General features: G+C 40.3%; 2 protein-coding genes across 8 annotated transcripts in view; one reads left to right on the top strand and one right to left on the bottom strand.

The window, feature by feature from the left end:
• Positions 1 to 334: 334 nt before the first annotated feature.
• Positions 335 to 2820, bottom strand: LOC117205602 (selenocysteine insertion sequence-binding protein 2-like). Its single transcript, XM_033444193.1, has 7 exons — positions 2713 to 2820; positions 2459 to 2613; positions 2036 to 2363; positions 1301 to 1956; positions 791 to 1011; positions 580 to 734; positions 335 to 508 (listed from the first exon to the last, which is right to left on the bottom strand). The coding sequence occupies exons 2-7, from the start codon at positions 2497 to 2499 to the stop codon at positions 335 to 337; spliced, it is 1575 nt and encodes a 524-aa protein (XP_033300084.1). The 5' UTR covers positions 2500 to 2613; positions 2713 to 2820.
• A 1101-nt stretch (positions 2821 to 3921) lies between these two features.
• LOC117205599 (serine proteinase stubble-like) overlaps positions 3922 to 26821 on the top strand; it is a 77071-nt gene continuing 54171 nt past the window's right edge. For 2 of the 7 annotated variants that reach the window (XM_033444190.1, XM_033444183.1), the window contains exons 1-3: positions 3922 to 4038; positions 23370 to 23560; positions 24800 to 25098. The gene's annotated coding sequence lies outside the window, so the exon portion shown is untranslated. The other 5 variants (XM_033444187.1, XM_033444188.1, XM_033444184.1 and 2 more) reach the window with 5 other exon arrangements.

Genomic DNA, 26821 nt, shown 5'->3' with positions numbered 1-26821 from the left:
TAATATTATTACATTATATTATGAAAGATTAGGAATTGTTTCAAGATCAAATGAATTTTATGATAATATTGACTTAAGTTTATAATGATACGAAGATGATTTCTAATACGAAGCCAACATACAGATTGGAATATACTATTTATTATACTATTTCTAAACAATCTGTTATATAATAATGCATTTAATAATATAAATTCAAATTATAAAAAATATATCTATTATAACAAACGTCGATATGTATCGATTTCATAAATCACATGCCAATCAATATTTTCTATATACATAATTAATACGTAATAAATACAAATATATCACCGCTTTTATGATTATTTTATCAACTATGCATATTATAGGACAAAATTTTCAAAAGGGCATTAATATTTTCTGAAAGTAAATAATCTTCCGAGATCACCTTTGATATATCGATAATTGATTCGGTGTCGCCATTTAGTTTTTTGAACGCGTTCCTCGCGCCTACAAGTTCCGTTAAAACATTTTTGAAAAGTAACTGAAAAAAGTGTCTTTCAAATATTTTGTGCGTTTTATATGTTATGGTTTAAAGGATTATGGTCTGCTTACCTCAATTCCACTATAATTTGCAATGCCAACGCATCCTACAAACCCTTTTCCGTGAGTATAATATCCTAACTTCCTTCTCCGTAATCCGAAACAGTAAACTACATGTTCTTTTTTACACGCATTGAGCAATTTATCGATTTGATCGTCTAATCCGTCTAAAATTACACGATCGTCATCTTTTTTTCATTCGAAAGAAAAATTTGATATTTACCTTCGAGTTCGACCTTTTCTATGTCAGGAGCGATAATTACGAATTTGAGCTTTTTCAATTCGACGTGTTTACGAACTTCTTTCAAACCGGAATAGTAACGACGCTTGTACTTAGATTTGTTTGGATTTTTCTCGTGAAATCTTTTTTGGAGTCTCGTGATTTCTTGTATGAATTTTTCAAGGTTGTCATTCAAGGCCACTGTTAACATATTAGTGCAGTATCTGTAAGGTATTTGAATTTTTAAAATCAATTAAGAATAATTTAATATCAATAATCGATAATGTTTTGTATAAGGTTATAATCATGGAAAGGAAATAGGATAGAAAAGAGGATAGGTTCTGATAAACATTTTGATAATGTAATGTGTTTATATCGTTTATTGCATCTATAAATAAGAATTAATGAGTCAGGTGTACAAATATGTATATTACAATGTCATATGATAGCATATAAGTATTGTATCAAATATTTTGCTGTTTATGAATATAAGCGCTTACTTACAGTACTTACTCTCTAAAGTTACGAGAAAATTTTATAAGGCTTTTATCATCTATGTCTGTGCTATTTTGACCTTCTTCCTTCAGGTCGTCTGCAATATGAAGAGAGAGCGTCTGTTTGACAATATCATTCTCTATTATGTCACTGACAAGATCAGAAAAATTTGTTCTGCTATTTCTTCCAACCAATCTGTTTGTCAATCGTCTTCCTTGAATTCCAAGATTATTTATTTTCCCAATCACATCTGGTCTGTGAGATAATGTATTATCTGAAATATTTATTTCATTTACATTTCTGTGATCTTTATCATACAGCGTCATTGTCCACATATTTCTAACATAATCTATATTTGTTTCTGGATCGGCTGTAATTTTTAAAGCATCAAAATTCATGGCATCAACATCTCTATAGATAGCTTCCATTTTTTTACGTTCGAACGCTTCTCTTTTCTCAATGTTAATTTGTGCTTTCATATTACGGTTTAACAAAATTAATTTCTTTAGTTTCGAGGGCTTCTTGTTTTTAGAAATACATATTCTCACTCTCCTTAGATCTGAACATTTGTTTTTGCCCAATGTGTTTGGCATCGTAAACCCAAAACTACCCATGTATAAATTAATCCTTAGTTTAGGAACTTCTTTTCCAATTTTACTTGCGTGTATAGTATTCTATAAATAGAATTGTGAAAATTATTTAACGCTTATCATTATAGAATAACCACTTAATCATAATATTAATAACAGTTACCTGTAAAGCTTCCTGAAGGTTAATACAAATTTTATCTGATTTCTTATACCTTTTTAAGGATTTTGACCTCTTTGATTCCATACTTGTCTGCACGGGTAATACAATCTGCACACTGTTGGGTCTTGACAAACAATGATCTCTTGGTACAACAAAATTTTTACTCTTGACAAGCGCACTACCAAGTTCTGGATACTCAGAATGATCTAAACTTGCTGCTCTATCATCATCAGCAATATTTATGAAATCTTTTTTTCGAGAAGAATGTTTGACTTCATTCTTCTGACAAAGTTCTGGCCATGGATTACGAGAATTAGCATTTCCATTTATACTGAAAAATATACGTATAATATATACATAGAAGTGTATGATTCAACTTTCCAAATATTTGCGAAATCCATTATAAAAATTACATGCAATACTCACTGAAATGACCACATGAAATTATTAATCTGTGATTTCTGCATCCTATCTTATTTGCGTTCAATCGTCGTAACTTCCATTTATGTAGAAAATAGAGTTCATAAAATTGCTACAGATGCCTGTCACTAATCGTGAACTACGCAAAACTGCGTCATTCACTAGGAATATATAAACAAAACTATATGCTGCATTCTATTTATTCTTAAAGATCCTAGATTTAAAATTCTAAATTTAGAAATCTAATTATAATAGTATACCTAGTACTATCCAGTGGAAGTAAGCAGTTTCTTATTCACTTTTGTTAGAAACGAATCAATTCCATTGAGTTACAAGTTACAACTAACTAAAATAGCGGGTAAATATTTTTTGAAGGATAGATCTAATGGAAAGTTAGGTATAATAAAGGTTGGTAGACATGATGACCTAATTTCTCAATGAAATAATCTCAGCGCTTCTCCGTCAGAGGGTACTGCTGTCGTATACGATTGTTCCATTAAATTTTTATGAAAATTGCAAGTAGGAATTTTTTACAAAAAATGAAACATATAGATACTCCTATCAAACATTTAAAATGATTTATTATTTATAAAATATCTCGTGTACATACATCAAGGTTTATTCTACGATAATTCAATCGCTCGACAAGTTAAACCACACGTTCGTATTTTAGGTTTTGTAAAGGATCCAATCCTCCGCAAGAATTCCTCGGCTAAAAAATGGCTTCATTAACTCGCACCCAATTAAAAATGCGCTGCACGTACAGTTAGTTGTAGGAAATTTTATGCATCGCCATCTGCAATTCGGAATACCAACGAAAGAGTCAAATCGCACCCATCTGCGAGCCTAATGGAATCGTTTTATCCTTCACATTCCACATTATATCAATTCCTTCTCGCACTCCATATTCCAATATTTCTTTTTCAATACATTTTAACACATTTACGTTTCAAGTAACATTTTTCGTACAGCCCCATTTATGAGCAAGCATTTACACATGGTACGCAATTCTCGTTCGTTTACTAACCCTTGTGGGATGCATATTTTATTCACCATATACAACGCCATCCTCCTAACATTTCCTCGATATTTAATCTCCTATAAAATCTCATGAGCTGAAACGTAACCAAGTCGATGAACCCGTCGACCGAAAGTCGTTGCATTATCTAACAGTAGTAAAAACGCCTCGCAATTACCCCCGTTGGATCGAGCTATTCGTTGGTGGTTTATCGCCGTTCATAAAATCGCTCGTCAGAACATCGCGCCACTGGCGCGTGGAAATGAACATGTCGGGGGCGGGCGACTTTCTTGAAAAAGTATTTCCTTTTATTTTTTCTTATTTCGCTGGTGGGAACGTCGCGTCGGTGGTGCTCGTGCGCCGTTCACCAAGGACCTGCGCACGTGCACCGGCCTGGCGGAGCGATGGAAATCAATAATTTCCAGGGTATAAAAGGTCCTGTTTCCGTAACGTGGCCACCTCTTTGAGTTCCGGTGATCGGTGTGTCGCGCACCTCGGCTTCGAACGTGTTTAGTGGATTCTTCTTCGTTTACGATTTATCAGTTTCATCGAAGAGGTATACAAGCAGGTAGTTGATTAAGTGATTTAGCGTATAAGGCACACGCACCGGCATCGGGTATGCCGGTGTTTAGTAATAAGTTTTCACTCCTGTGGTCACACGGACGATCTCGGGATAATCCTATCGAATCGCTTTATCGAGGCGTCGTACGGTAATATACATACATACGTACATATATATATATACATATATATGTATGGTTGGAATTAACGAAATTGTCTAATTTTCCTTATCTTTTTCCATGTTGTCGATTTTTCTTGTCGTTTTCGTCAGGAGATAAATGTAAGAAGAACTGTCGGAGGCCTCGAAGAGCGCAACATCATCGTGGCTTCCTCGAATACCGATAAATAGATTCGAAAGATAAATGTAAAAACATTGGCGTGTGGGAAACGATTAAACGATTTGATCCGTTCGATCGAACGATTCTGATTCTGCATGGGGATGGTTTTCCACGGTAGAAAGTGCGGTTGCACGTGGCAGGCACGTAATCGAACGAGCGTGCAGGAAAAATACGCGACGAGTCATTAGCGTTGAAATACTTTCACCTCTTAAATGATGGTTGGCGATCGGTATTCGTTGGTCGTCGCGATAACATTTCACACCCGAAACCGTCCGCTTGACTACGATTAATTTAATTAAGAACTTCGAAATCAGAAAGATGAACTTCTTACGAGATTTGCATACATCCACGAGACTGATGGCTTAAGGATTATACACTTCTCTTCTCGCTCTCTTTATAATTTTGTCCAAATACTATATATTTGGTTTTTCTTTTCACTTTAATTTCATATTTTCCACACGGACATACCGTGTGGCATGGTGTAGGCCTCCTGGGGATCCCCGCCATGTAAAAAAACGGGAACGCGTTCCGGCACAGTACCCCTTGGGTGACGAGGAAAGCTGTGCCATTTTTATGTTCGTTTGACACCCAGCTTTCCTTGTTTTCCACCCTTCTTTGTCTATTTCTAAGAACAAGATTATTTCCTCTTTTTTTTTTATTTTTCTACCGGTTTACGCTAATATACGAGACACGTTGCTCGACGCTTTCATTCTCGATTCGTAAATTGACCGACCGAGGCGGGAGCACCAGCTCGAACAGCGTAAGTACACAAAGTGGTTAAAGTATTGTTTCAAGGCTGAAAAACTTTGAGTTGCTCTCGTCTCGAACGAAGTAAACTGCTTTCATACTGTGCCACCTCGCTTCAAGTTCCCTTCAGCTTTCCCTATTCTCTACGTACCCAACCCTTCGTTACCAGGGACATCGTTTTCTTTAGAATTAATTCTTCGCACGACCGGATGTCCTACCTTGATTTATCCAAGCAAAGAAACTTTTAATGCAACGTATGTACTCTCTCCCGTCCCTATCGTGAAGGAAGATAGCAACTGCAAAAAGAGCTTGGAGCCAGTTTTTTGCAATTTTCTAACGTTGTCCCGTTATTATCTCGCGTCTGTATACGAATTAAAAACGTTAGGTTTTATAGTTACGAGATACGGTGTAATATCGACGATCGAATCTATAAAAGTTTATATCGATTTTCCCCTTTAACAGATATTGTCCTCCTCCGCAGTTGAGCGGTGTACACCTTCGCAGTTCATAAAATCTACGTATCTGATAATCAGAATCGAAGACACGCGTACGAACAATCGTTTTCTTCGCTGATTAAAGAACGAACGCGTATCGATTTTATGCAATTGGTTAACAATAATCTTACCCTAATGGGAGAAATTTCTACCTGTTAATCATTAACTCGTTGCCAGCCCATTTCTTCGCCTCCAGCTGAACATTCTGACGCGTGTTTCATTTCTTCCATGATAACGATCGGATTCGTTGGAAAGTTTGATTAAAAGTGCAGCCTTACGGCCACGGGAATGATTCATTGTTCGTGGAACGGGTGCATCGCGTTGCTCCTCGAACAGGTGATACCGGAAAAACCAACACTGGCGAAACGTTTCATTGTTCGAGCAATTGCTAATTGTTCTGTGACAATAGAAGTCTACGAACCTTGTCGCTTTTTATTTCAAAGGGAGTTTTCCAATGAAAAGAAACATCGTCGGTTTAGAAAGGAAGCGTGCGAGAGTAGAGTTGTGTCTGGTTAACGTTAAGTTGTTCCTTCGCTATTGAGGCATACAGTACCACGTTTATTTCTCTACGTGTAACGCTGCTGACGCAACTGTTGCGTTTCCTGTTTTCGTGTTTCGACAAACAGAGAAGCAAATCGATAAACTGTGCATTAAAATAGATATTAATTCGATACGATGGTCGGAAGGGAATTTTATTGCAATTTTTCGCAACATGGATGATCGACTTGTAAATAAATGATCAATCTTTGAAAATGAGCTATTAGGGATACAAAAATTTAATCAACGCATTTAAACGTACATCTAGACCACAAATAATAAAATGATATTATTTAAAGAAACACCGCAACAAAATTTGCACATATTTCGCTTAACTCAAATTCTTCGATACATTTCTGATAAAAAGAGCATACAACTTGGAAAGAGGAAAAGGTGTTAAGTGAAATCAAGCGTTTCCCTTCGATCTTTCTTTTCCAAGCTCACACTCGACGAAGAGAGGATCGATCGAACTGGCTGTTCTCTCGTAATACAATCCCTTGGCACTTGCACTTTGGATATTGGATTCTCGATTGTTTGGTCACCTCTGTTTACGGGTACTTTCCTCAAAAATGGATTCTCTTCTCCAGTTACTAAGAATCGAGGGAAATTCGAGTCGTCGTCGTGATAAATAGGCTGGAATTTCAATTTTATTAATAGCGGTATTATCCCCGGCGGCAACTCGTCCCGCGATTTATGCGATCGTTTGGTTGAACTTGGGTAATCTAGAATCGAGAGAATTAAGGAAGACATTGGGTCACGGTGTGATCCGGCGATTCTTGGCTTGATTCAATCTAGCCATAAAATTTCATTCGTGTAGCCAATTTGTAAGGTTCTAGCTAGGCGTGAGAAGGCGAAACCGCAGCAGTGCGCATTAGTCCGCGCAAAAAAACCTATTGATTATTATAAAACGACCAGGCAATATCTCCGGCTGCCTACTTGCCTACTTACAGCATGCCGACGATGGCTGTTGTGTTTCGAGACGAGTTGAACGGAAAAAACAACAATGAAACACCACCCTTCGAAGATTGGCTTCGAAGATTGGAGTTTCGCGTGCTCTAGGTAGCACCGTCATCGTGTCATCGCCCTATTTCGTTAACAGGCTTCTTGGTAATCGTCGTCGCTCATCGCGATTACCGTACACGTTAAGTCATACTGCCGATCGCTTTACCACGAGATTTTCGTTTAAAGTGAAAGTGGAATGACGTACACGCAAGCATTGTAACGAGAATCCATTGGAAAAGTCGACGAGGAGAATCATTACGATATTTTTCATAGGAATATTAAACGAAGCTACGTTAGAACACGAAGACGTTCTTTCGTTCTTTGAACCGCAGTTAGAAAAATCTTTATTGGGTGTGTGGGAATGAGAGAAGAACTTCTTAGTTTTATAAGCTACCGATGTTCCGCTTCTGTAAAACGTTTATCAATCAATGAAACTCTAACGAAACATGTACGGTTAAAGAAGATTAAGGATGAGAAAAAATTCCTTGGTACGAATACTTGTCGATGATCTTAATCAAGTTCGAACAGCAAAATTAATCGAGTGGTCGATATTTCATTCTTGTAAGATACGCATCTATCGTTGATGGTATTGTAACCGCGTGTGTGTCTCTCTTAAAAAATAGTAGAAATTAGAAAAATTCTATCGTTGATCTTAATCGAGGTTGCAGCAGCAAAATTAATTAAGTCACCTCGCAGTTGTTAACTTAGTAAGTGGTCGATGTTTCACTTCAGCGAGATACCTATCCACCGACATGATTGGAGCTGGAAACATCAATTAATTTTCTAAGGTACACGATTTTGGAGTAGGTTAGTAGAGGAGTATCGAGAGAGCTAACTGGTATATGGGACAGCACGGAAACGAGCTCTTCAACCTGACAACACGAGTATCACGACTAGGACTGACACGCGTTTGCCCTTTAATTTCATACGTCGATCGCCTATTATTAGCGAAATGCATTGTCCCGAAGCGTGCTTGGCTGCTTAATCGAGACGTTCGCCGCTAATGGAAGTGGAGAACGCCCACAAAATCAAATTCATCGGGAACACTCTGTTCAGAGTGTCAACGTAAACAGAAGAGACGTATAGCAACCGCGCGTACCTATGGCGCGAACGCCACGATGATAATTGATTGTTTGTCGAGGGAAACAGCAACGTCGTCACGCGATGCTTCCACTCGAACTGGAACGCGTTCACGATTAGGATAGCTATGAATGCCACGTGAATGCTACGATGTGAATACGATGCATCATCGTCGAGAGCATGCAGCGCGTTCAACATGCTAATATAATCTTGTAGGAGGAAACTTGGCCTCGAGACCCTTTTGGCGCTATTGTGAACAGCGACGTCTGTATATTGAGATGCAACCAGACCAAGTTCGAATACTCTCACCAGAAAGATCGAGTGGGCTTTGTTCGAGAGGTGTGCCTTTTTAATAGACGAGATAATTGAATCGTGTAGAGTGTAGGCGATGTTAGGTGTACAATATATGTGTCTACAAATATTAAATCGGGCAAGGAGGAATTTGGTTGACCTACATTGTCCGATCGTATTCGAAAGCTTCTACTTTTTTTTTAAGATATTTTTTTCAATATCTTTTTTCCAGGGCTCCTTATATGTATTTGACCTTTTTCTGAGTTCGGTGTTTTTAAGCAGCGCATTCCACATCGTATCTTCTTTTTGGTACAAATAGCTTTTTACTATTTTTTGCAATTGAATTCTTTTTATGTTTTTATAGGCGAATTTTTCCTCCCATCCTCTTATAATTCGCTTGTAAATCTTACTCTTATGATAAATGATGACTGAAAAATGGACCTTGTATTATACACGTTTTTACGTACATGTACGTTTGCTCTTTCTTTTTGGCACGAAGCAATTCACTAGACCCTACTATAGTCATTAGCAACGATCAAAGACGAAAAACTTCGGCTACGAAGAAAATTACAGTGAGCGAAGATTAACTTTAATTATCGAAGAACAACTAAAAGCCCAAGTGTATCCAAACTACACTTCACTCGTAAATTAATCATCTAACTAGAAATGGGTTTCGAGGAAATGATCGATCGATGTTCTTTCTTCCTTTTTGCGTATAAAACCATGAACGCAGTTAGAAACTCTAAACGACGAGAAAATATGAAAATATCACGATTTAACTTTTATGCAATTTTTCGCTTGACAATCCATCTGTGACTATGTAATCGTACAATAAATGTATACGATAGCCACCAAAATTTACCACGATCCACGAGTGTTGTATTTTTTTCCTAATACGCAACGTTCGCGGAATATACGAGGCGGTCTCGAGAAGCATGTGCGGCGTGGTAAGTCGCGCGGAACGCATTATTTTCCTTTGGCAGCCTTAAAATATGTTGCTACTTGCGAACGTAGAAACGTGAAGAGAAAGAGAGTAAGAGAGAGGAAGCTTAGTATTTTTTTCGAACCTTGCGTACCACGAAAGCCGCGCGGAAATGAGGACGCTCGTTGAAGCACGAAACCACGAACACTTCTCTGTCGAACACGCCTTGAAATTTGCTAAGATGATATCGAACCATCTCCAACAACCGCTTATTTTCCACCTCGTATCGAATTAATATAGTATTTTATTCGTTCGATGGCAAGAGTCGTGGCAGAGTTCGTTTTCACTTTTGAAGAAATATCCACGTTCAAACGTTTTTCCCATCGTTTTCCCGGTGAGAAAATTCTGCCACGTTTCGCCGAGATGTTTCGATTCATCATGATCCCGAAACAAACTTGCAATTACTTATCGCACAGCACGCGATTCCAGACGTATCGTTATTCCCAGTAATTGCTTTCTTAATGGAGACCGATTTCGAGGCCGTGCAAACTTTCTCGACCGGCAGCCGTAAAGTCAATTTGACGACAGTTAAGTAAATTTAGGTTTCTTGGACAACCTTGAGCCGACGATGTAATTCGTGTCAAGCGATTTGACCGTACGCTTCGTGGGATTCCCGTGAAATCTTCCGGTTCCCAGGAAAATCGCGAATAGTTGCACGAAATCCCGTTTAGTTTCCCTTAAAAGTCGAAAGTTCCTAGAATTTCTTTGCGTCTCGTTTTTTGCTTCACGTGGTTATCATCTCGCTAATCAGTCCATAAATTCACGAGGACAGTAGTAAAACATCGAAAATGGAATATTTCAACGAAATTACGCTTGTTTCCTTTAAAAAAATGGATACTCGTACAATTTCCCATTCTTTCATTCCGTTTTCCTTTCATTCGTTCATCCATCTCGATAATCGATCTACGAATTTACGAGTATAGTAACGAGTATAATACTCGTTTCTCTCAGAAATAAAAGATTCCTGCAGATCCTCAAATTTTCGTCTCATTTTCCTATCACGTTTATCGTTTCAATAATTAATTCCACGTGTCCGCTGAAAATGGTATTACCAATAGAGAATGTCAGATTGCATTCGTTATCTGTAAAAATAAAAACTTCCTACAATTACTGTACATTTTCGATTGTTTTCTGTCTCGTTCGTCCTTCGTTTCACATACGCGTTTATCATTTCGAGAATCAGTTATTGACGAATTTTACGTATACGGTAGTAAAACATCGAAAAGTCGTAAGCTAATTAACTGGAAGCGAGAGTATCGATGGAAAGGCGACGATAACGAGCAGCAGGGTGGCTGGACACAATGTCCACCGTACAGCCCGTACCGTTATTTTTTTATATTTATAACGTTGCCAGGTTCGAGGCCCTGTTACGCAACTTTCGTAACTGTATATCGTGGACCGTGTCACGGGATCAACCGGAGAAATATATCTGGCTTCGAGAGCGAGCTTTCGGCGAGAACTTACGAGCCTCCTGACTGCGTGGTGTGCACACAGCATACGGGAGTCATTCTTCTGGGACGATAAATCGTCCCTTCGATACGCGTGACCTCGTGAAATATGCGATGACGCGTTTTATCCTGCGACCCAGGGCTTTGCCTGTTTCAGCTATCTGAAATTCCGCCATTATACTCCTCGAACTTTGTAAGGTCTGTAACCGTTTGAAGATGTTGCGCTTTCTTCTGAAGCGTGCTTTGAACTTTGAAGTATTCGTCGATCAGAATTTCAAGCATATAGTTATGCTATATAACAATAATTATTAGGCTTATGTTTGTACGAATTCATGTTTTCATTAATACAATTTGAAGGATATTATGACGGAGAATTTGGATATTTTTGCATCTTAAAATTCCCGTATCTACATAAAAGATCCGCAATTAATCCATATGTATCGAATTGCATTTCAATGATGATAAAATGTTTCCAACGGGTGTTCGACGTAATTTCGAGTGAAAATAAAATTCATTAAGTTAGAGCGTATTTGGCTGGGTAATTTTGACCGAAAATAAGATCTCGTTGAGTCGCAAATGAGAAAGCTACGACGACGCGCACGTACAAGGGCGTCGCGACGGCCCTTGCACTCTGATTAGAGGCGTCTGTTCGCCTGCTCGAGAATTCGCTTTATCCGCTGATACTTTGCATAGAAATTGCCTCGACCCATTTCACGAAGCGACCAGAAGCTCGAGCGAAGATTCCCAGGGTACTCTCCAACCCTAATTCACTGTCCATGCAAATGCTGCCGTTATTGGCGGCCGTACTTTCCCAGTTGCAAAGTACTCCGACACAGATTGATTGAATTTTACTGGGAAAGCCTTCTTACAACGTTCGCATAAGACCATTTTTCTTTTATAGCTGTGGAAATCTCTAACGTCTTAACGCGTGAATTATGGAAGGAAAATTGTACGATAGCGATGGAAAAATTGTGGCTTGTAACAAATATAAATCTCTTAGAATCCAAATTGATCAACTTCATTTTTTGACCATTTCAATTCACAAGAAGCAAATCCGAATACTTAGGTACAGATCCTTTAATAAAATTCTAATTCCGTGAAAATATATAATCTGCAAATTTTTCTTCAAATCTACCACGAACCTTTTCAACAACCTAATATTTCGTAACATTTCGAGGAAACAAAAGAGGAATAAACATTTGACAAAGATCAATTTCATCGAGAGTTTCTCAATTGAACGCACACTTTCGACGATGCTTTTAACGAATTGCGAACACGTATACGCGAAAGATATCGCAATGCTCGAAAGCGTACCTCGATTATACCGTGTCCACCTGGTGCAATAACGAAAAACCGAGGACGGCGATTTATAGGCAGTAAATCATCCAGCAAAAACAATGTTTCGTCGTACGAGGTTCGTTCGTATCTTTTAACAATGCAGTGGGAGGCTCGGCTATTCGAGGCCATCGGTACCTCCACGTGACATCGAATAAATGGAAATTCCGACAAAGCGGAAAATACGCGCGGACGCGAGATCAAGTGCGCTTTAGATCGCGTTTCCATCGAAACGGCAATATCCTGCTCGATTAAATTTTATCGAGATGTTGGATTAAAAATCGTATACGTGAAAAGAGAGGCGGATAGGAGGAACATCAGCAATATTTTGCCACGATCGTGGCGGTAAAAGGGCAGCTCTAAGCCGCAACCCTCGATTATCGGGGGCTATCGAGGGTGAGGCGATCCGGGACCAGCCGTTTTGTCGAAGAATAAAACGTAACTTTTCCCAATTGGCCTCCAATCGCGACAAACTCCCCTCGCTATTTCACCGAGATGAAACCTCCTCTCTACGATGCGCTTTTGTGCTTTATACCTGCTACTGGGTTTAATCTTTTGGATCTCGAAGTATCGGAACGTAGAACGTCGAAACGTGGCGTATTAACAATTTTTCTCTGCAACCAATAACACTTTCGTAGGATAACGATTCTCCCGTGTTCTTCTGAAATTTAAGAAATTCTCTAACGATGTGAAGTAACGATTCGGTTTACGACAAACATGGACGAGGATGGAGGGCAGCGAAGTTTTTTGTTAGGACGAGTGGAATTGTTAAACGTCACGTCGAATACATAAACGGGGCGACGTTTAAGAAGAACGATCGGTAAAAGTACTGGAAGACGGAGGATGTTTTTTTGAAACGTAGTGTCTCTGTTCGCGTGCAACAATGCAATTTCGGGGATGACAGGGACAAGTGGCTCCGACAGAGAAAAAGATTGTGGCCCCGAGGTGAACGGTTAGCCATTCTCTCGCAAATCGTTCCCCCATTTACGTGTGAGAAACGAGGTTGGAAGCAAGTCAAACGCGAAGTCGAACGAACGACTCTCTCTCTACGATCGTTCTCGTCGCCTTGGATTTCTTTAGAAATTCGAAATGTAAAATTGCCGACAATCCTGAGCTTATTACCTGGAAACCGAATGGATCTTATTAAACGACTCTATACGTGACGAAATAATAATATTCTCAAACATCAGACAGCCACTATTCCAAGTTGCTGAAAGAAATTGTCGATCGGCACGTTTCTATCGCTTGAAACCGCACGATCGTCACGTTTCCATTGACTCAAGTCGATCCGAGTAGTAAAAATAATAATATTCTGCAATATCAAAATGTAACCACGAAGCGGCAGCAGGTGATTCGAAGAAGTTTTCATCGCGTTTACAGGATAGAAGGATACGATGTACGTTCTCCTTGTTCGCGAAATCTATAGTTGGCAACGTTCCTTCGACAGAATCACGGCGAGGCGAAAGATTTCTGTTCTCAGCGCGCATCCCCGAGACGAATGCCTCTGCATCTTGTCTGCGTGCAAACTTTCACCAGTGTGCATTGTCCCCATCGTTATGCCGACTCACACGCGCCGTTGCAAACTGATTGAGGCTTTCGTTTCGCCAGCGACAGTCCGTTCATTCAGAAACGTCGATCCTCGTGGATGATTTCTTTTGCTACTCGAGAAACGCTTCGATTACGCTTAATGCACACGCAACGAACGTGCGTTTTCTTCTTCTTGCGTACTTTTGCAACTTGCAATCGAGAAACTCTCTGCAAAAAGTACTTATACCGTATGTTTGTGTAATCGTGTATTTGTGCGATGGAATCGTGTTCGATCAGAAGGCCCATAAAAAGCGAAGTCGATCAGCAGCTTCTGAGAGATTCAGTTATGGTATTTGCCCAACAGCGAAACAGATAATAGAGATTAAAAATCCATTAGAAGGATAGAAGTTAGCGTTAGCACTTTTTCAATCTTCTCTTCAAGGTTTCGTCTAACATGCAGAACAAGGCCGCGTTTGTTTCAACGTTCTGCGAAACGAGCACGCGCATGTACACGCTTGTAGACTCAGGCAAAGCGTCAAGATAGTTGCCCGTGACAAACAATAGACTGGCTCGTTTCCACCCACGACTTCCACCTGCTTTTTTTTCCGTCTGCTTCCTCTTCCCATTCAGCGTTATTACGAAACCACGTGTCTCGCCAACCGGCACTTTCATCCTTCTCCTTTTTATTTGCCATCTTTTTATCAGGCCGACGATCTCGTGATTCCGAAAATTACCACGTATTACGTAACGTTACTCGCATGTTGGCGACAATAACCGGTACCGAGGACGCAATTTTAGAAAATGAAGGTAAACCTTCAAAACGACATTATTTCCGCTCTTATTTTCTCAACAAATGTAAAGTGGTAAAAACCAAGCACCGATAGAGACTCCGATATTCCCATTCTTATCACGTTCTATGCTTTAACGAATTTTTCAAAGCTTGTGTTCGCGAGAACGTCGAAATATCGCCGGTATTCGTTCGGCGTTCGTCGTAGTCGACAATACATCGTTGTAGTATACAAAGTAAAATCACCAGGGGGAAAGAATGTTGGAGCACGGCCAGATCGTACGAGACGTCGTATCTCAAACGAAGATCGAGACTCAAGCTCGCGAATGTATCGAAATACCATCGGCGACGCTAAGAACTTCGCCGACCGGCGAAATAAGATAAATCGAGGGATTCGAGTGCACCGAAGCTGGAAGAGACAGTGTACGGAACGAATGGTTAATTTTACAGCCGAATGTTGCACGAAGATTCTTACTGGGCCAATGCCGGTTTACAGAACGGAACGGACGATCTCTCGTTTCCCACTTTTTAATTAGCTTCACGATGATAAATCTCAGCGTGCTTCGTTTAATTGCGCCTCGTAATCCATGATACCTCGCGATGGTTTCAGCTGGATGAAAAATTCGACAGCGGTTAATCTCATCAATTACACGTACGAATTTCATTGGTCAAGTTAAAACAGCGGCGTCGATAAACGCGTAGTCGGTTGACGAGACTTCCTGGACATTTTCGAAGGGATTAGATAACAAATAAGTAGCTGAAGATTCGCACTCTTTTCAAGATTTATTTCGGCAAGAGGAATTTCAATCGTCGATCGTTATAATTTATTTATTCGAGATTCACGTCGTAGGAAATAGCACGAAGACAAGAAAAAAAAGGGATTCCACTAAAACGAGAGCGTCAACGTACCACGAGGAATTATAAGCCGCAAGAACGATAAACAATATCGAGAGAGAAAAGAAAAGAATTGATGAAAGACCGTAATAAAAATAAGACAAAGAATATCTAAAAATTGTAAAGATATCCAAGACAGCTGAAGATACTAAAGTACAGATTATCGAAGTATGTAAACACAGCTCTGGGCGACGTAAAGATGAGATACAAAGCTGTCAATATGAAAATGACAAAATACACGGAAAGTATAGACGAGCGGTAGTATAGTATCGCGTCCCTGTTGCCATACGCTCGGCTCGACGGAACAAATTAATATCTCCCCTAGGAAATGTTTCTCCTTGTATTTATCATCATTCCGGTGTACCCCGTGGTGAACGGATGCGGCGAGAAGCGGGGTCAGAAAATGCCGCTAGAAAATGTGTATTGCGACCCAGTGACACGACGAAGATCCCGGCAACCGTTATCGCGTGTTGCCGCCGCTTTTTCTTCGCGTTTCTGCGACACGTTACAGGAATGCGTGAACGTTATCGATGGTGCATAGTGGTTCTTGATCCCTGGCTCCCTAACATATAGCCTCTCAGCATGCTAGCCTTTGGGAAATTCCCTCGAAAATACCTAGAATCATCGCTTATTTCTCGCAATTTCCATTTTTCTCGACCATATTTTATTCAACACGTCTTTATACGTTTCTGACCACCATGACGACCAACGGCGACACAACGCACGTCGTACAAATATCAGTTATTATACATGATGTATAATGACTACAAAAAGTATCGGCATATATTTCTGTTTTTTAACGAATTATCTTCTAATAATTAAGTTATTTTTAATTGTTTTCTAATAGGCAGTCGCTAATAACCCTGACGATAAATACGATTTCGAATAGTTCAGAAAAGGAGAAAGAAGAAACGCGTTTCGATTTCTTATAGATCTCGGAATCAGTTGAATAACGTAGCACGGATGGGCGAATATCGGAAAGAACATGGCTCATCGTCAGGTATGCGATTAACTGTGTTTTAACTGTACCAAAAAACTCGCGGCGAAGTTGATATTTATCGCTGATATCGAGTTAATTAAAATATATTGCCACGTCTGGCACTCGTCGTACCGCCGCGTGCGTTTGTTAAGTTTATTGGAAATTCTGAGGGCTAGAGGAGGAGTGGGGGCATCGAGCGGAGGCAATTAAAAGAGAATAAACGGAGCCTTTAATTCAATCATCAACCACCATCAACAATTTCGCATGATTACAAATAAAAGAAACGTTACAAAAGAATAAACAGGGCCCTTAACCCAGCTATCAACCACCATCGGACTTCTCACAATTAAAACTAAAACAAATATTACGAAAAAATAAACAGAGCCCTTTGTCCAAGCATCATAACCGCCATCAAACTTCTCACGATTAAAAATAAAGCAAATATTTCAAAAAGAATAAGTAAAGAAGCGAAAAAAGAAAACGTATCGAGTGGCTCGTCCTGCAGATCGATCGCCCGTTTGCTCCTCCATTTCCGTCGTTTCTCTGTCCTTGAAAAGCAATTAAACGCAAGTGCGTTCCCGTGAAGGGGCCACGACGAGAACGGGAATACTGTTGGAGACGTGGTCGATAATTAAGAAGAGAGAGTCGACCCTGCAACAGGCTCGACTATCTCCTCAAAGCGTTATGCCAGCTTCACGCTGAATCTTAAAGTATCTTCGGTTTAGTTAATAATTACAGTTTCGTTCGTCCTGCCAAATATTTTCGTTAAAACGTACAGAAGCAGAAATTCAGCAGTTATGTCGACGGTACGACCAAGAGTAATCTAAGTTTTAGATAGTTAAGATTGTATTAGTTAATGTATTAGTTAAGAATATGTCGACAGCATTATGGATACAATTTCCTAATGCACTTGCGAAGTGGCATCGCTGTTGAGAAATGTAAACTCGATCGTCTAAGACCCAAGAGGATTATAACGACGAAGCTAAAACGAAACGACCCGTCTGCCGCCAATGACACCGTTCTTCGGATTTTATTGTATAATTTACGGAAGTGTTACGACCAACATAGTAAATCCAAGAGAGATTCGTGTGTTCTCGACGATCTTTTTGGTTCTCTCTTCATTCTATGTAGCGTGTTTCGTGGCTCGTTGCGCGGCTTATTAAATTAAAATTCCTGACTTTACACGGTGTAAAACAGTCATTACACGAGTTGCCTTCACTCTGCTACAAATATATTCAATTCATTATCGAGATGAGCCTTTGAATCTTAGTAATTAATAAAATCTTGCTACTAGAATTCGTCTACGCCGCTTAATTTTACTAAGGAACGTGAAAAATATCGTAGATTTCGAGTGGTCTTGATTGGATGACTAGAGATTGTAATATTCCATCGGACCAACCCTCTACGAAGAGAGTACTCTCGAACCAAATTGCCCGGCAAAGGCGAACGAGTCTGAAAGACAGAATAAAGGATAAAAGGTAAGAAGTGGACACGGACTAAGAGGACATCTCGATCGATATCGAACTCAATTACGCGCAATGAACGGAGTGGCGTAAATAAATTCAATTCAACGACGAGCCGTTGTCTCTGTGGTCGGCCGTGGTCCAAGTGACCCACTTCCGTCGAGGAGGAAGAGGACGAAGACTCGGTTCAACCGCAGGGTAAACGAAAACGCGACAAAGAGGAACGTGCTCGTCGCGAAGGGAAAGGGAAGAATGTACAGAGTCAGAGATCGGAATCGTGCGTGACAGGTTCCGTAAAGGGGGACCTTTTAACTGCGTCTCGTCCAATAAACCTGCGGGTTTCGCCCGTGGAAATTCCTCTTTAGACCGTCGTAAACCTGCCATCGCCGTCCGTGTCAATTAGGGGCGCACACACGCCACGAAAATTCGGCACGAATCGGCGCAGCGAATCGAATTTATGCCTCGTGCCAGTTTCATTCTCGCCTGTGTTCCTCCTTGTCGTGCCTCAAACGATCAAGGCTGTGGCTCGTCGAAACGAGCAATATTCAAAGTTGCGGCTTTATCTAGCTCAACTCTAGTTTCCAAGTTTCCCAGTGAACGGATATTGATTCCATTAAATCCCATACTGTCGGTAAATTCTGCTACATGTACTTACATAGTTAACGTAGTTGATGCCGGATAGCGATGAAATGTTCACTTGAATCGGTAATATTCTACCGGATATGGAGATATAAAATGATTTTCGAGGATTATCTAAACAGCGTAATCTAAATTGCGATGTACGGCTTTAACATGGAGATGATTATTGCACTTTAGATAGACGTTCGTGCATATTCGTATTTTTATATAAGCATATAACTAAAGAAGAAGATATCACATATAAATTGTATTGGGATATATTTTTTATTTTGCATATTTAATTCGAAAACTATAAACAACACCACAAAAGTGACATGTTAAAATTCGTTTCCGTATAACAGTATGTGGAAACGTTTTCTGAAACTATATTTCTCAAGCATAAATTGCTAAAGCACTCCGTCAGTCTGCGACTCTAACCTAAAACTCTCAGCGTAGGTGGTCGTGAATCTCGTATCATCGCCGAAGGAGCCCACACGCGCAATTAGCAAACCCTTACACGAGATCCAAAGAGGGCTGTCCTAATTAAAATTTCACTTAGCACGCATCGTTACAAGGCAACAAGAACTTGCTACATTTTTCTCGATGGAATACCTCGGGGCCACCCCGTGGTAAGCAAACCCATCGAACTCGAACACGCGTGTCGTCGTCGATGCAACAACCAAGTGTATCCTTCTCCATTATTCTTTCTTCCGTTTTCTTTTTTATTTTCTACGCGGCTACTCTTATAACGAGGCGCAATTAACGAGACCAAGCCGAGCCAGCAATTTCGAGCATTCGTGTAACGTCGATGACCGAAATGGGAAGGAGGAGGACGGTTTCTAAGTCATCTCATCCGGTGGCGTGGCGAATTCCGGTTCGGCTAATCGGCTGCGTGCATCCCCGGGCCACCACGCATTCCAAATGAGTCTGGTCCCCCGCAGAGGGTCCCCCATGTATTTTAAATGTATGCAAAGCCAAGATTGCCTCCGCGATTTATGCCGTAACGTTAAAGCCGGATTTCGCGTGATACAATTACCGCTGCGTTCATATCGAAGATCACGAAGGATACTGCAACAAAGATACCGAACGAAAATTAAAATTGTAAGCAGATTGGTCTTAGACGTGCACTGTTACACCTCAGCTCGAAGATCTTGGGACAGCTATTATGTTTTATGAATTAGCCGATTTGCGAAGCAGTGCCACGTAAGTTTCCTTTTGATCCTCGAGGAAGACTTCTCTAATCCGATAAACATAGCTGAACTCGATAACGTCACGAAGAGAGATATCGACGAAGGGAAAAAGAACGTCGAACGGGTCACAGTGAAAAAAGAAAGCGATTGTTAAGCAACGAGGAGAAATTCCTTTTTCAACGTAGTCCTGTCGGACCTCCGCTGTCCGAGTGGAAACAATGGAATCAACAGCGGCCGCGATATACGCGACGCAAGTGTACCGTGAAAAGAAAATGCATCTCAACCGCGTGTCTCGATCTCCTCGAGCTTTGCAACGTATCTTGGTGTCTTCCCATTAGCCAAAGAAATGGTACCATATCGGTAACGTAATTAAGAAATTTATTTCTCTTCTATATGATATATTAGCCAACCTGTACGATAAGGTGTTCCACTTGTATTACACGATAAAAGTACTCATTACCCTAGAATATTTATTCACATTTCGTAGTGTAAGCTTACATAGGTCAGGCGGTTCGCGTCACATCAACAGAAACGAGGGAATTGTCACGTCGAACAGTCTAGAACTGTAAACTGAACGAGTTTGAGGGATATCGATGTCTAAGTCACGTCAGGTTTCTATTACGGTCAGATAATAATAGGAGATTACAAGTGAAACTTGCTGGAAAGGTTAGGAGTCGAGACAGTTGAAACGACAATGCGGAACAGAGAGCATAGCACGGAAAAGGGGTTAATTAATCGTGTCAATTACCCATTTACCACCTGAAGGAAAAAGAGTCTCGGTTTCATCAGGCGTTTACCTGACATTTCCACTCTGAATCGCCGGATTTTTATACGCGGCCAGGACTCGCGAGCCTCCTATAAACGTTTCCTTCTATCTCTCTATTTTTCTCTCTCTTCGGTATCTAGCTCATCGCAATATATCTTGGCTCACGCGTTCGCAATTAGTGGACGCATTTAATACAAAGCAGCGGCTTAATTAACGCGGCAATTTTCACCAGGTCGTCGAGTTATCAGCGTGCAGAAACGTCGCGGTATTTTTCCGTGATTAGATCGGACCCGGCATGTGGACGCTATGAGAAATCCATGAAATCTTCGCGTTGTTAATCATCGCGACGAAAAACCGAAACGATAACGAACCCAGCTGTTCGCTGACGAATAGTTCGTTATACAGGGTGTTCCAATCATCACGGTACAATCGGTAAATTGCTAATTATTCGTGAAAAAATAGATGGAAAATATAAAATAAAAGTTTTTTATACGGCGCGGCGCTTCGTATCTAGAAAATTCAATTCGAACATTTGTTTGGTATATTCGCTTCTGTCCAGTGCAAAATTAACCAAGTTCGAATATATCCACTTGACAAATTTTCAAACTCGATCGTCTTAAAAATGTCATTTGTCCCTATATTTTCGATTTACTCTTTTACGTACAGTCACTCCCTTGCCGATTGTGTTATGATCACTAAGACACCGTGTATTAGAAGCTATTCGCGAAAATACAATTTTGCCTTGTTAACCTCGTGACAATAGTAATTATTTTCTAGTAAATACGATGAAACGATAGCTTTAAATATGCCCAGCGTGAAACGTGTTAATTCCTCCGGGCTAATTGGAAGAGTGGCTCTGTTTGTCGGCAATTATCTACACGTCGTCGACTGCGCACGGCGTTAATCCTCATGGGATATCGAAACTAAAAAGTTTCTCCTGTGCCAGATAATCAACGAGGAACCTTCTGTAACAATATGGTGAACGCGTATGCAGAATTGGCCATTATTTCCGCGTACGCACCAGTTACGAGCCGAGAAAGGAAATGCATTTCGCGTCGGAGAGCGTCCGGCTGCACTCGATACACACGATGCATTATCTCCCAACGAATGTCCTTAACGCCACATCTGTTTCTCCATTTATCGTGAAAGCGATTCTTTCTTCATTGTTTCTATGACTGTCAACGATTTACCTGTCTTACTTTTCTTCTCACCGTTCTCTCTACTGTTCTATCAGAAATCCAGATGCCCGATCGTCTTATTAGAGTCACTCGAAACTTGCAATATTTTTCATTTTTTTAGGATTGACAGGTGGAATTGTTTTTTTAGATTGAAAAGCAGCGACACAGTGTCTTATTTCCACGTAAGGTGTTTCTATTCTACCAAAGATCTTTCACCAGGTACATCTAAGTATATATATCTAGCTGATAACGATCGAAATTCTGTAGGAGTGGTTTCAGAATGCAAATATAAACGATACGAAGTTGTTGAGAAAGGAAACTCGAGCGTTTGTGCTTTCATAATAATATTCATAAATAAGTGGCGATATTCCGGCCATGACGTTGCGATGTAATTAAGTTGCTCGAGTTGAACGAGCAATTTCGGGGAAAGTAAATATTCAAATGCTATTATCTCGAAGCTACAAGCGAACCGTAGATGCTCCTACAATTCCGTATTCACGGAATAAGCAAATAGAAGGTACTCGTCTACACTGTCGTTCAAAAATACAGTACAACTCCATTTATCTAAACTGCATTTGTTGGAACGAAATTTCAGTTGATTTTACCCGATTTAATAGAATCTTTGCCAATCGAAATTACTAATTTGAACATGAGCTTCTATCGTACGAAAGAAAAATAGATAGTAAGCAGAAATTGATGAACTCTATTATATATGGACTACCATTTAATTTTCAATACGTAAATACACTTTATTTAAACCCTTTTCTTCTTTCTTCTTGTAGGGAAAAACAATTGATGCAACGATATAGAATTCGAAATAGAATGAAAGAAACGAATTAGTTAGTCAATTGGAGGAACAATTAAACGGGGACGTGGTTGCGCAGCAAATTTTTCTTGCCGGTTCGCAGAAGACGGTACTCGTTAGGCCAGCGAATTAGAGCGAAAACTTCAAAAACTGGTGAGAGTGGCGTCGAGAGGCGTAGACCGCGTTTCGGTTGTGTCTAAAGCCGTGGCGATATTTCAATTCGAAAACTTCCCGTAGAAATCAGCCGATGCGGGAATATTAATGATCCTTGGCTGCGGAGAGGCGAGGTTTCGTTTTCCTATCCTTTCCATCTTCTTCTCTTGGCTTGCTATCATCGTGCTCGCACGCTTCATGTTCCTTTTACCTCACTCGATTTCACAATAAGAACGACTACACCAGTAATGTCATGAATTACAACAGTTATGTCGAACGATCTTACTATAATAATAGTCTACCTAATGGGACTAGGTTTTAGGCTAATAATCATATTATATTAATAAACCTGGATATTCAGTGGAACTATATGCAACGCTTACTGTATACTTAAGATCAGCCATCCTGTGTATTAATTTTTGTTAAATATATATTTGCGATATCCTGCAATTCCTATATTTATGCTGTTTACTAATTTTTATAAAACGTACTTGAAATAAACATCTTGTAATTTCTATAATCTTCAAATTGCTTTCAAATTTGATCCATACAACCTTGACAGCCGTGTGTCATTACAGTGCTAATGAAATTTCCAAATATTTTACATAACATATACAACAATGTGAACATAATTTATTACGGCAAATGTTCAAATACTTTCGTGAGTCACTATAGATACCATCGAATTCCATTCTCATTTAACCAATCTTATACAATCTCACAGGCAAGGTAATATCCTAGGGACGTGAGTATCGAGACGATCCTTCTAACGATGGCTCGCAGCGATGTCCACAGAGGGAGGAGACACAGGACTAGACGTTCGGACGAGACAGGTAGCGCGAGAGGAGGCCGTCGGCCTCGACTGTTCTCCAAGAGGTCGACCCACTTCGCCCAAAGGCGAGAGGGACCGTACTGGTAGGCAGTTACGTACATATACGTATACCTTACATACGTAAATATATCTACGATCTTCTCTTTGCGTCGTATAACGGCCTCCCTGCCTCACCCTTTCTCCGCCTCTCTCTTCCTCCATTCTTTGTCCCTGTTCTCCCCGTTCGATATGTCCAAAAGGTATTTCGAACAACCGTGTACTTCGATAAACTAACCTTTCGTCCTCCCTTATCGTTACGTTCGGTCGAATCGTCGAAACAGGTCGCACGAATAACTCCAATCACGCATTGTTTTCCTAGTCGAAGAAATTAACCGCGACGGATTTTCCTTTCGATCGTTCAAGCTTGTGCCGCTATCGGCTGTTTACGTTTCGTTTCGTCTGTCCTCGATGCGACATCGGTGTCGATGCGATTGTTAAACCTCGGGTCGGCGTCGCTCGTAGTGTTGGTTCGCGCGCCGTGCCGTGTTGATCGCACGTGTCACTCGTGCCTGTAACGATTTTCATAATTTATTCCGATTCACCATATCTTGATAGACCATTTTAAACCATTGTCTAACTACGACAATCGCTCTCAACCTTGTTCCAGACATGTCGTAACCACACATGCGAACATTGTTCTAACGGAGACAATAGAGTTTCGAGAATTTGATTTAGTAACGTTGGTTCGTTAAATCAGACACCAAGGCAAGATTGGACACATTTTTAGAAATTTGATTTATTAAAGTTATTTTTACGAAGAAGACACGAAGACAATGGAGTTCGAAATATTTGATTCGATAATAGCCTCTTATTAAAAGACACGAGCGAGATTGGAAATCAAAGCCGGTATTCCTGGCGGGAGACGGCACGTGGTTTCTGCAGGCACGCGGCTCCCTACTCTCTACCACGAGTTCCTCGTCCACGCTGGACGCAATCAGCCGATCCTCAAAGCCCGACCGGTAGTCGAACCGCGTGCACGTGGAGCCCGACGTGGTCTCTGCCTCCGTGGATCGCGATCAACCGACCGATCAACGGAGTCTGATATCGATCGAGCTCCCATTCAACCCGAGGATCTAGCCGTGAAACGTGACTGCGATCGTGGATGATCGACCGTTCGGAGTTACACGAAGGGAACGATCGATCGTGATCGATCCGATACTAATTGAACGTCGTTTAGGAACAGTAGTCGAAACGTGTCTCAATTTCTCTTTCTCTTTTTCTCTCTCTCTCTCTCTCTCTCTCTCTCTCTATCTCTCTCTCTCTTTCTTCTTCTCTTCTTCGAGATCGTAGACGGTGAATCGATTTCCGTGGAAAAGTCAACAGGTGAATCATCCAAGAGGCGTCCAGTCATCCAGTCAGACTGGATTCGACTGGATTTCACCTTTCGACCAGAAGAACAGACACACGGGGTGGTTCCTCGGAGTTCAGTGGCACATGTGATCGTGATCAAAGAAGATCCAGTGTCTGGGTTCTCGCGGGGACCAGAGGTTTTTGTCGAGGATCCTGGATCCAGAGGAATGGATGAAGAATGAAGAAAGGGTGAATGCTCCGCTTCGCAGAACGTGAGAGCTGCTTCAAATCGGTGAGTTCGGCTTTTTTTTTATTTTTTTAGACGACCATTCCGTAACATTGTCTTCTATTTGATCTTAACTGGACTTTACCACGAGTAAGATTATTCCTTGTATTTGATTTTGAAGTTAGACACGTGTATATTATCCCTTTGAAAATTCTTGTAATATTTATAGAGATGTTAAAAATACTAGGTGTCTTAGTAATCGTATCTTTGTTTCCACAAAACTCCGTTAACTTATCAAGTATTCTTGAAAAAGTAACATCTTTAGGCTTAACAGGTTATTTTCATTTTTCATCGTGTCGCATGAAAATCTTCTGTTCGATTACAAAGCGACGTTAAAATTGACAAATATTTATTTACACACTGTTTTCCTCCTTTGATCTTCATACACGGTGAACTTCATTTTTTAAAGTTTTGAAATTACATATCTTGTACAAATTACACGTAAATGATATTACTTAGAGAATGACCTAATATTTTGTAATTTTCTGCGTCATGTTCCGACACTCGACATAACGTTTCAGCTTGTTCTCAGAATTTTCTTTTCTATGTTGATATTTAATATACACGAAAGTTTTTCACAAGAAACTTGCGGTGACTAACAGACACGAAACGCGATTGTAATCCAGGTTGGAGATTCTTCGTTTTTACGAAGCTCGTTGGAACATCTGTCGATCACTGTTTCTTATGTAGATACTTTCTTGCGTGGGCAAAAACATTCCGCGAGGAACGCATAATAACACGGAGACATCGCGGAATGTCGCGAACTAGGTTACCGATCTTTTACTAGGAAAATTTTCCTCGAACCGACAGCTGCTCCGGCTAGCTTTCGTGCTCATTGACTTCGTGAATCTGAAAAAAATTCTGGTTGGCGAGTTTATCGAATTCCCGCCGGAATAATACTGTTTCTTCCATACAGCATCTCTCTGTACATTTCAATCCTCTTCGACTGCGGATAGAAATCGTGAGAAAAAATAATAAACGCGAACCACGAAGCTCGTAAATTTTTTTTTCACGAAATACATTAACGATCGCGCAATTAGAACGTTTATTAGCAGCGTTCTTAGAGGATACTTCTAAAAGCAGACGTACGACCTACTTGGCTGCCGAATCCGACCACTCTTGTTGAGAAACGAAGAAATATCGTGCGTCAGGTTCGTGAATTCCCAGCAATTTTCTGCGACGTGTTTAACACGAACCCAAGTAGGGTGGCTGTTATAACACGAATTACCACTTTATCGTTGGTATTCCTCTCAGGCAGGTTAAAACGAAAGTGACTTAATTCCTGTGAATCAGTCACGCCTTCCGAATAACAAAAATGAAGGTCTGACGAGCCTCGTGAAGCCCTCGCTAATGGAAATCGGACAGATCGTGCATAATTAGCTTGCCTGTTCTTCGAACACAGATGTTTTCATTGAGTTAGTAACTCTGATAGAGTCTTCGACTTTGATTTCTATATTAAGGATTCGAATTAGGATTCTAGTTGGAAAATTTTTTCTTTTTTTTTTTTTTGAAATTTTTGATTTACTTAAAATGTGTTACTTGGACTTTGTAAGTTTGATGTTAGCTTTAATGCTTTTTTGGTTTTCCGGATTAACTTCTTTTCGAGTGATCTTAGATCTAGTGACCCCGTCACTAAATTATGCAACTATTCGAGTAGTATCTCCGAACAAATCTATCTGTTCTCTGGATCTTATTATATGTTCAGACGACGCAGCAATGCAATGAAAAT

The sequence above is a fragment of the Bombus bifarius genome, unplaced genomic scaffold, assembly GCF_011952205.1.
Source record: "Bombus bifarius isolate JDL3187 unplaced genomic scaffold, Bbif_JDL3187 scf7180000007992, whole genome shotgun sequence".
Taxonomy (NCBI): domain Eukaryota; kingdom Metazoa; phylum Arthropoda; class Insecta; order Hymenoptera; family Apidae; genus Bombus; species Bombus bifarius.
Note: the sequence above shows the minus strand (reverse complement) of the source record. Positions and strands in the feature narration are given on the sequence as shown.

What these genes read in the sequence shown, in the direction of transcription:
- LOC117205602 (XM_033444193.1), bottom strand. Translation starts at nt 2,499, where the DNA reads ATGCAGAAATCACAGATTAATAATTTCATGTGGTCATTTCA. An exon ending in ACCTTCAGGAAGCTTTACAG is followed by an intron (nt 1,957 to 2,035) that starts GTAACTGTTATT and finishes TTCTATTTATAG; the next exon opens with AATACTATACACGCAAGTAA. An exon ending in CAAATTATAGTGGAATTGAG is followed by an intron (nt 509 to 579) that starts GTAAGCAGACCA and finishes CACTTTTTTCAG; the next exon opens with TTACTTTTCAAAAATGTTTT.